The sequence below is a fragment of the Quercus lobata genome, chromosome 9 (genome assembly GCF_001633185.2).
Source record: "Quercus lobata isolate SW786 chromosome 9, ValleyOak3.0 Primary Assembly, whole genome shotgun sequence".
Classification (NCBI taxonomy): domain Eukaryota; kingdom Viridiplantae; phylum Streptophyta; class Magnoliopsida; order Fagales; family Fagaceae; genus Quercus; species Quercus lobata.
In genome coordinates, this window is record NC_044912.1 from 10,876,946 (window position 1) to 10,888,009 (window position 11,064).

Consider the following 11,064-nt stretch of genomic DNA (forward strand, 5'->3'; position numbering starts at 1 on the left):
ATCGTGTGTGCACTCAACTAGGATTTATAAATAAATTGTTGAATTGATAGTTGGAATAGATGGGATGACAAATGTTTTTCACCAAAAGTAACAAGTCATGGGTCCATGTTTGGAAATCGGCTTCTCCAAAATATTAGGGGGTAAGACTATACCTACTATGATCTTTTTCAAATACTGCAAAAGTTGGAATTTTTTGTATTGATTACGAGTACAAGTAGTACATCATGAAGTCTACATGTGCTCAATTAATGAAGAAGCCAATACCAAATACTACGTTTCAAAATCACCAGCCCATCACAAAGATAACAAAACACTATAGAGAAGTATGTTTCGAAAAGCTGAAAATATTTGTATCTGTATAAAATATATTCACCAGCCCATCACAAACATAACAGTAATACAATAGAGTCGTATGTTAAAGCTGAAATTTTTTTGTAACTGTGTAAAATATAATATAATCCTATTGATATATTACAAGAGAAAAATACAGCATGTCAAGCATATGTCGCTATTTGCAGCAAAATGTTTTTTTTTTTTTTTAATTGCATTGAAGAAAGAAAACATTTTTGTGCACCATTAATCAATGCAACCATGTATTTGAATTTCATTGGAGAATCTAATTTACTGCATTTAAGTAACTGTATCTGAGTTTCACCCCTTTACAATATTGAGTTTTAAAACTTAATTACATGGTATTGGACTTCTATGTTCATCTATGTTTTGTTTTTCTTTTCGGTGGGGGGAGGAGACAATGTTTGGGCAGTAAAAAGACTATAATACAGATCATTAGTCTGCAGTAGGACTTGGTAATCAGAAATCATTTAGAAGGAAAGTTATATACTAGAGAAACATATGATGTTGATCAGTTTATGCTTATATGTTGGCGAAGATAATCCACTCGAGCTGGATGCTTAAGCTTCATGAAAGCCTTAACTTCATGCTTCCGAACCATTTCTCTTGAAATATTTAAGTTGCCAGCAATCTCTCCCAATGTTCTATCACCTTTACCATCAAGTCCATATCTCTGTCTGATAACCAAGCTCTCCTTGGGCTTCAAGGAATCAAGCTGGAGAAATTTTTCAAAAAAGTTAAGTTTTAGGTTCTGATTCAATGTGAATACAACTCATTGAAAAAAGGAAGATGATAACAATAATTCTAAAAACTGCTTCTACAATCTAGCTGAAAAAGAAAAAAAGAACTACTTCTACAAACAATCATATCAGCAAGATTACAAGGCATTTTGTATATGACAGAACACAATAGCTATTTACCAATTATGCCAATTTAGTGATTACAATTATGATAAGTTAATCACAATCACAAGAAGTACCAAATCTGAAAAGTATATCAAGAGACAATAAAGGCACATATTTGGTAATGAAGTGAAAAACCAATGGAGAACAACTCCAAAGGAAAAACACTCCAAGGGTAGCCTACCCCAAATAAGGTAATCCACTATATGAGGAGAGGTTACAAATCTAGTTCAACTCACTGGACCTTAGATACTATCCAGTTGTTGAACTTAATACTGCGCCCGCAACAATTTCATAATGTCTGAACTCATTGTACATGAACCACTCTCTATGGTTTCAGTCTTGTTCACCAATATGGCAACAAAACCATTGTAAATATTGACTTTCTGAATTCATGGGTTGAATAGATTAAGTTTAGGTTTTCTCTCTATAGGGTGCACAGCTACAGTCTCTAAACCTTGACAGAATATCTTCTTGGAGTTGCATCTTCACACTTTGATCTTAATCATTGAGCAACACAATACATACTCAATAATTATTACATTTTCATGAAATTTGGCGATCTAAAAACTAACAGAACATCTCTAAATGCAAAGAGGGCATTGTATCTTTTAAAAGCAATCCCCCTAGCTCTAATCTTGAGCAAGTTTTAATTTAAAAGCAGAAGTTCCCTTAGAAGTAGTGTCCTCATAACCCCAGTTTGATTGACTGTACTAAATCCATAGCAAAGATGGCTAAGACATGATCCAAATGAATGGTTTGAACACCTTAATTCCATCTCTGATTAGGAAAAAAGTACTCTTTAATTAAGCATAGTGCAATAGAGGCACAAAGAAAATTTGGTTTCATGTTTTCATGAAACTGAACTAAAAAATTTAGTCCGAAATACAAGAGACTTACCTTTATTTAATTCAATGACAGATCATCAAATCAAATTATATTCCATCTTCATTCCAAACAAAAATATTACTGTTGGAAAACATTAAGTGGTCTTGTTAAATTTGCAGAGAGTAAGCTATGCAGTGCAAGAGGAAAGGTTGGAGAGGATTAGTGATTACCACATCGTCAAGAGCAAGCCTTTGAAGAGCAGGTTGCTTCCAGTTATCAGCTCCAACACCGTCAACATCCGGGATCCCATTTATGTACTCCTCTTGTGTGGTTGCATGCCTTGAATGTAGAGACAAAACAGGTTTTGAGGCCTTCAGAACTTCATGATACCTCTCGGGCGAGATCCCCACTTTTTTTATTATCTCTTCCTTTGTTGGTAATCTATGAAGCTCAAACAACAACTCAAGTTTGGCTCTCTGGATTTCCAATCTAACCTGCATAAACATAAGCATAAAAGTTACAACAGCTCCTTATTCATTTAAAGCTTCCATCATATATGTGATGGATTAATTGAGCTCTGGCTAACCCAACTGCAATATATCCTATATAATTCTAAAAATAGATTTTTTTTTTTTTTGGGGGGGGGTAATAAATGGCAAAGCAGAGGAAAAGGATCCTCTCCATTTGTTTTGAAATATAGAGGGTCTGTTTCATGGTGAGCATTTAATTATTCTCAAATATAAAGATGAATATCATGTCATGTCATTTAAAATAAGCTATCTTCGTCAATAAAACATTTTCAACACATGCATTTTTTACTTACTTCTTATATTAGTTATCCCACTATGTCATGACTACTTTGTTGCTTAAGGCATTAGCCCACAAATGATTGCTTAGAATTTCATACTTGCCATGTTTTCTAATATACCACCTCCTTAATTTTAAATTTTCATATTACTTGTAATAACATTTGACTTTCAAATGAAGAATTTTTTCCATCCAGTCCACACTCCTGCTTACAGGAACTCAGAAAACAAAGTGCTACTACAAACAAAGAGAAGAATAGAGAGCCAGAGAGGAAGAAAGCATTACTGATTCAAGGCCAAATGAAACACGAGTAAAGCTTGAGAGTGTCATGGAGCGTATAATGGCATGCCTGATCCAAAAGAGAGTATAAGTTGAGAGCCGGAATTTCCTTTTTGGTTGAAAACGATCAATTCCTGTAATGAGTCCCTTCACTCCCGCCTGACAAAGGTCTTGAAATTTTGGTCCATTTGCAAATTCTTGAAAATATTTTTTTATTACAAACAAAATGAGACGGAGATTGTGCTGCAACAGATATAAGCATTATCTGTTAGTACGCAGATCCTTAATAGAATCAATACATTTGGGACATTTCTTGCTAATTAAGCTTGAAAGTAGCCAAAGTTTTTCTTTGCTTAACAAAATCTACTCAATTTCAGCCTCATATCTTGATCAAAAGATTTAGAAAGTCAAAAGTAACATAGACAAATCAAAATGTAACAGGTCAAAGATTTTAATACACATAAAATTATTTGACATATCATCGCAAAGAAATTAAAATACACCTGTAGTTAAGTTCACTTGGATCAGAAGTAAAATGTTATAAGGGCTACTCATGGAACATTCTATATACACCACAAATTATTGATCACACATTCACACTGACCCTAGGAGGAGACCAATTTCAGACATAACTGTCTCAATTTTAAGTCTCTATAAATGTGAATTTTGCTTAAATGAAGATGATTTTTGTTGCCCAAGAAAAATATGAACCTCAACATATTATTTGCATCTTACTACACAATGAACATGTTAAACATACTTTTTTACACAACATCAAAGGGCCACCTTAGTTCAAAGAAACCCTTTTTTTTTTTTTTTTTTTTGAGAAAAAGTTCAAAGAAACTTTTAGTAGTATTGTTCTGCATAACCAAAATGAGCTGAAAGTAAATAAATAAACTTGCCTTAATAAGCTTATTTCTTGCAGCTCGACCAACCTCCATGTGTTTTCGTACTTGAACCACGTTCATATTTGTTGCTTCAGCTAATTCGCCTTCTGTTGGTTCTCTTCCCAAGTCTTTTTGCAAATTATCTTTTACTTCAAGGAGTGCCTAAATTTCAAAAAACATAACTTAGGCTACTTAGCAGCCAAGATCACTCAATTTCATTTCAAAAAAAGATACAACTAATGGTTGAAATTGAAACACAACAAAAAGGGGGGAAATTTTCTTTTTCCAAATAGGAATTTGAAGCCTTACCTTCATTGGTTGCATCAACTTGAACAACCAAGCATGCTCTGAAGAAGGAAGAACTGGAGGTATCTTCATCTTTCTCCAGTCCAAACCGACCAAATCAGTAGAAGCTGAGTACTCCCTTACAAGCTTCTCAATCCTCACATTTTCATTCTTAATAACTTTTCTCTTCCGTAATAGAGGAACCACTTCATTTTCTTTGTTCTTTTTCAATGCAATCCTTTTCTCAAGACCCAATCTCTGAACCTTCTTTATTCGGTTCTTGATAACACTATTACCAGTTCTATTTTCTGCTTTTGAATCACCTTCAATATTCTTCCTCCTCCTTCCTCGGCTTTTTCTTGTGCCATCTACATTTTCCACATCAGAAGTATCCGTTGTTGGGCTAAGCTTGTATATGTTTTCAAGTTGGGCGGCGGCTTCATTGTAATCCACTTCCAAGGTACACGGAGAAGCTTCATCTGTAAGGACAGCTTTTACTCTTCTCAAAGGTTTATTAGCTTTTACTAGTCTCTTTTTGTGATCCTTATGAATTTCTATGGGCAGAGGGATTTGCGCCTGAGGTGCACCTGATGCTGTGCTATTGGGTTTATCTACTTTGAATGCTACTATCAAGGGTCTTTTCAACGTAGAGCGTTGACCTGAGAATTTTGCAACCAGTCCTAATGGAGTTCGAGAAGCTGAGCTAGAAACAGTCACAACTCCCATGCCAAGTTGCTCAAGCAAAGTTTCAAAAGATGAATGACAGCTTCCCAAATCCTCCTACAACAAAAGAAATATGTATTCTCAGTTCATTTCAGTCCTGAAACTTAGTTTTTCAATGAATGGCAAAGATTATTGTTATCAATACCAACAATTTAAGCAAGCACAATTTCCTCTACATAATTGTGTAATTTGCATAAAATTCATGATATCAGTTCTGTGACCCAACTGCCAATTTTTCCTCCATATAGCTCTAAGACTCATCATTGCAGTCCTAGGTACATCTGCAAAATTGCAAATCCAATTGTGAAGCTTGCACCAACTAATGCTCCTCCTATTTGAGGGGTCACCTTATGACACAACCAAAATAGGTTGATTCAGATGGAGTCATTCTCAAATTTTAATCCTTCCAGATATAAAGCATGTTTTAATTATAAGAATTAAATTCATGTTATGATTGATATGAACTTCAAAATTAACAAGTCTAAACAGTTCAATACAGTATTTGATGCTAATCAATTAACAATCAGCATAATCAAACAATTGTTAGAACTCAATGATCACACTCATCAAATAACCAAGCTATCTACCCAAAAATACTAATCAATTTACAATTGGGCTCCTTGTAGTGAGTTATATATCTCAATTCAATCTAGTAAACCCCCAAAATGGGACTAAGCACTTGTCTGCATAACACACACTTATCCAAATCCAATACAGTATATCACACTAACATATATATAATCTTAAATAGGCAAACCTTAATCTAATCGTTGCATTACTAACACTTTAACGTCTTAAAAATCATTAAATAATTCAGTACTAAAACTATATCATAGTATAAGATATCAACTATCAAGATTCTGAAGTAAAGTAAGATACACACAAAGTACAACACATTACAAACTTTTCCCATAAAAGAATTGAAACTGACCAAAAAAAAAAAAAACAAAAAACAAAAAACAAAACAAGAATTCAATGTAGAATCTGAACTACCTGATACTGATGATACTGTCTGATCCAAGTTGCAGAGTTTGACACAGGTTTGTTGAATACTCTGGAATCTCTAACTAAGGAATTTTTGTGAGTTTTTATGTACGAAACTCGTCAAAATACGTGAATTACGGTGTCCACAAAAATTTGTAACTCTTGATAAATCGACGGTGGAGATTCGGGGTCTCGGGAATCGGACGGTTCTAAAAGCGAACACGTTGATGATAGTTCGGGCATTTAAAGGTGGGGGGTTAACGTGGACTAGTCTAGGAGCAGAGAAATTATCATTGGGAATGTTCCTACGTGGCGAATTCGGAGTGGAGGTGAGGATATTTTGGGAATTATGTATGATGTTAGTGAAGCGTGGGCAGATGTTATTGGCTGTTTCTAGTTTATGGGACCCACTTATTGTGATGGTCTGGCTAATCTCTACGTTGCTTAACAACAGCCATATGAAATACATAAAATTAATACAACAGTCGAACGCCATAGAACTTGAGGACCTCTGAGGATCCTTACTTAATTTTTCCTATAAGAAAATTTTTTTTAAAAAATTTATATTTAGTAAAATATTAATATTCGAGAGTTATTTTAAGAAATAGCATATTTCTGAACTCATCTCTAGACGAGTTTCATATTTTTAGTGAAAGTTCGTCTCATCAAAAGATGAATTTAAATTTAGGTTTTGTTTGTTTGTTTGTTTGGAATGATAGGAAAGTGAAATTATAAGAAAAAATATTTGTGTAAATTTTCAAGTAAATTCCTAATTTAGGTTATATTTTCTCATTTGAAGTTCCCACATGACTTAAATATAATTCATTTTCTATTTAAGGTCAATTATATATACTAGCCTCTGAGCACGCGCGTGAATATTTGTGTAAATTTTCAAGTAAATTCCTAATTTAGGTTATATTTTCTCATTTGAAGTTCCCACATGACTTAAATATAATTCATTTTCTATTTAAGGTCAATTATATATACTAGCCTTTGAGCACGCGCGTGAGCGCGTGCTCAGAGGCTCTTCTATTTTTTGGATAAGGGTTAATTTAGAACATTTATTATAATTTGGGATTACTACATTTTTCAATCACAAAAAAAAAAACTAGGGGTGTGATGAGTATCATGTGGGGAGAAATAATTTTCCAATCACACCCCTAGATTTTTTTGTTATTGGAAAATGTAGTAATCCCAAATTATAATAAATGTTCTAAATTAACCCTTACCCAAAAAATAGAAGAGCCTCACGCGCGTGCTCAGAGGCTAGTATTGTTTATCTTGATATTAAAAATATTGTAATGATATATGCAAGATAAAGATTGGGAATGGTTGGATACATTAACATTACCATGAGAGTGGCGTATGACATTAGTAGGGTTTGAAATAGTTCGAGCCTCTCGTCGTATGGTAGTTAATCTATTTCTTCGAGACATTTGAAAATGTGTTTGCTCAGTTGGTTCATCTGTAACAATATTATTATTGTATGTATATATATATATATATAAAGGTTAGAATAACTCTAACTCTAATAGAGTGGGACCAATGAGATCTCAAAAAGGCCATCCTCAAATAAAAATTAAAAAAAAAAAAGATTAATCTGATTAGCTGTATTCTCACCACTACTAAGTTGGGCTTCATTTTGCGCAATTGATATATTGCGAGCCAAACGACGAATATGTGTAAGCCGATTTATGCCTACCACTTGCACAAGGTCTTCATTTAAATTTAATTGATTTGTCTCTAAATCAGTTTGACCGTGCTCAATGCCTGTTGTTCCATGTTCTTTATTATTTATAGGATGCGCTTGTGTATTTTCAGAACTCATATCTAGTTAATACAAATTAGATTAAAAATAAAATCAATGCTTCCCATTAGTGAATTAATAGACAACCAAAGTGACATATTTTGTAGTACTTTATAAAAATCCGATGGTACATAACAAAAATATTATATGGATTCGCAACAAAAAAATAAAAATAAAAAAGATAGCAAAAACTTTTTTTTTTTTTTTTTCACATAGGAAAGACATCCATTAACTATTTAAAATTTAAAATACTCAACTTCTACACAAATACAAACTTCCACCACCACCACACACACGTTCTCCCATTTGAATTGGGCAATTCAAGCTGTACTCTTAGTCTTAACTTCTAATCCTTATAATTTCTTTTATTTTTCTAAAGTTTTTTAATAAAATAAAACTTTTAAAATTGTTTAGAAATTTGTCTTACTCAGCTACTCCTTAACTAAAATTTAAAATTTTAGATAAGTAACAACTTAAAAATCTTAAGTTTTAGCTTATCTAAAATATCTTTCTCATTAAAAAAAAAAAAAAATTATCTAAAATTTAAGAGTTTTAACTGTTCATAAACACATCTGCTGATATTAGCAAAAAAAAAAAAAAAATCCTTACACCTACACGTTGAAGGCTTAATAAAAATTGGTTAGGATAATCAATTATCACTTTTTAAAAAGTCACCCAGAATACATGGTTCTTACTCGGTTACTCCTTTTAAAATTTTAGATAAGTAAAAACTTAAAAATCTTAGATTTTAACTTATCTAAAATTTATTTCTAAAAATACAAAAAAAAAAAAAAAGCTTATCTAAAATTGAAGACTTTTAACTGTTCATAAACACATCGGCTGGTATTAGCAAAAAAAAAAAAATTCCTTACACCTACACGACTAAAAAGAAAAAAAAACCCTATATCACACAAAATTTCAGTTGTCATATAATTTGCTAAACCTGAATAATATAATTCTTTCTACTCAGACATGTAAAGGCACCAATGTTAATTTAGAAATAATTTTGTAATCTTACGTTGGATGTAACGGTTAGTGAGTTTATCTAAATCGGTGGAGAATTGCAATAAGTATTTAACGAACAAATTACCTAAATCTTGTAGAGAAGCGTGAAAGTTCAATTTGAGAGCAGAGCGAATCACAAAACTAAGCAAAGAAAAATAAATTAATTGATTAATTAAACAAAAGAAAAATCTTACCATTTGTAAAATCTTCTTCAGTTTGTCGCCTCCGGTTCCTTAGTTCGTTCTTGTTGAAGGACAAAATTTTGAAAAGTTCCACGGCACTAATAAAAAATAAAGTGATCCATGTGTTTTCTCTTCTATATTCAATTAAACCATACGCAGGCTCCTTTTATATAAAGATGTAGCCACCTGATAGAAACTGTATTTCAATTAGGAGTAGGAATGGTAATGATTGAGAAGAGTTTTTGTTGATGTGCAAAAAAAATTCTATTTCAAACCGGAATAATAGGAGTAGACGTGGGTTCAACTGAGAAGTTCTTTTTTTTATGAGAAGTTCTGATGAAAATTATTTCAACTGACACTTTTTTTTTTTTTTTTTCTTTTTTTTTTTTTTTTTTTTTAACGTGGGGGGATAGTTTTTGCTTATTGTATTGGAGGGGTAGTTGTTTTCTTACAAACGTACTGACACAATTTTTATCACTTTTTTTTTTACGTGGGATAACTTTTGCTTATTTTATTGGAGGGGTAGTTATTTTCTTACAAATGTGAGTAGTGGGAAGTTCTTTTTTTGAGGAGAAAAGTGAGGAAGATTTATTGTACACGTTTCTTTATTTTTTTGACATCACTGTTTTTTTTTTTTTTTTTTGACAACACGTGGGGAGTTTTTTATGCTATTGAATAGAAGCAGGAGTTTATTAATGTACTATTTTAACCTTATTTTTAAGTTTTAGATAGGGGTATTTTTGACAGTTTAAAAAGTAATAACTAACTTTCGTTTACCAATTTACTATTTTAACCCCATTTTTAAATTGTTAGTTAATTAATTTAGGAGTATTTTTGACCGGGAAAAAAACAATAACTAACTTTCTGAATCCTCTTAATATATACAGATAGATCTTATGCACATATTATTTAATTTGGCTCAACCAAGTTGCCTAATAATATTGTGTAAAAAACAAGCCCGATCTATTAGAATCAAGTCAGAGTCAAAGCACAGGTATAGGAAGAATCTTTTTTTTTTTTTTTTGGGTTAGAAATGAATATACTCATATATTAGAATTAATAAGTCTATTATAAAACATATTAGCCTTATCAAAGGTTAACAAGGTACCTACCATAGGCGGTGGTTCAACAAAAACAAAAAAAGTAAAGTTACTACTAGTTCCTATCTTTACTAACGTATCCGCACATTGGAAAACGTATTAGGTTTTCTCCTTATTAGATTTGATTCATATTGAATGAAAAGCTAGCTAGAGAAACAAATCTTTGCAAATTAAGCTATTAGTTTTTTTTTTTTTTTTTTAATTTCATTTTTTTAGATTGAGCTGTTATTTTGTTTGTTTACTATGAGATTGGTTTGTGGGTGGCTTTAAAATTTGAGTCCCGACCATGATTTTGTTGAATTGAGGGTTTGGATGGATCATTACCGGTGGTGGGTGGTCGAAGTTTTGGAAGTTATCTATAATAATTCTTTATAATAAATAAATAAATAAATAAAAAACCTGATAAAAATCCAGAAAATAATTTTTTCTTTCTTTCATATCCTGTTCAAAGCAACATAGTTTTGGTACATTAAGACTATTTGTTTGAGCTGAGGTGTCATTTAATGACTACCTTAGCAATGGATATAGACGGAAAAAACTGAAATCAAAATACCATATAATGTTAGAGATAAAAAATCTAAAATTATAAACCATAGTGAACAAAATCAAAATGATCTCAAACTTAGAAGGTGTTTTTGCAATTAGTCTAAGTCTAACTGGCTTAGTCATTTTTATTTCTGTATACATTCTATCAGGGATGAGGGATTGAATGCTCAACATTGTCATTGGAGATGGCAAAGGATGTCAATGAGTCATTGGTAATCTTAGTCACATTCGCTCTATTTGTTTTAGTAGAAAAAGTTTAGAAAAATATTTTGAGTATATTGTGTGGTTTGATATGGTGAAAATCGCAAATCAAAGGAAAACAAGCCTAACAGAGGAAAATATTTCCCATTTTTTCAGAGTGGAATACATTTTTTTTTT

General features: G+C 32.0%; 1 protein-coding gene across 3 annotated transcripts; it reads right to left on the reverse strand.

Moving 5' to 3' along the window:
• Positions 1-576: 576 nt before the first annotated feature.
• LOC115959960 (RNA polymerase sigma factor sigE, chloroplastic/mitochondrial) lies at positions 577-6,163 on the reverse strand. 3 transcript variants are annotated; one of them, XM_031078644.1, is made up of 6 exons: positions 6,056-6,163; positions 4,364-5,119; positions 4,070-4,216; positions 3,174-3,410; positions 2,312-2,575; positions 577-1,066 (listed from the first exon to the last, which is right to left on the reverse strand). In XM_031078644.1, exons 2-6 carry the CDS (start codon positions 5,063-5,065, stop codon positions 863-865), a joined length of 1,554 nt encoding a protein of 517 aa, XP_030934504.1. In that variant the 5' UTR covers positions 5,066-5,119; positions 6,056-6,163; the 3' UTR covers positions 577-862. The 3 variants fall into 3 exon arrangements, with proteins under 3 accessions (XP_030934504.1, XP_030934506.1, XP_030934505.1); XM_031078646.1 differs by lacking the exon at positions 6,056-6,163 and adding an exon at positions 5,212-5,474; XM_031078645.1 differs by lacking the exon at positions 6,056-6,163 and adding an exon at positions 5,208-5,474.
• Positions 6,164-11,064: the final 4,901 nt, after the last annotated feature.

Coding starts and splice junctions, on each gene's coding strand:
- LOC115959960 (XM_031078644.1), bottom strand. CDS start 5,065: ATGGGAGTTGTGACTGTTTCTAGCTCAGCTTCTCGAACTCCATTAGGA. Junction 4,217..4,363: donor AGTTGATGCAACCAATGAAG/GTAAGGCTTCAA, acceptor TTTGAAATTTAG/GCACTCCTTGAAGTAAAAGA. Junction 1,067..2,311: donor GGCTTGCTCTTGACGATGTG/GTAATCACTAAT, acceptor AAATTTCTCCAG/CTTGATTCCTTGAAGCCCAA.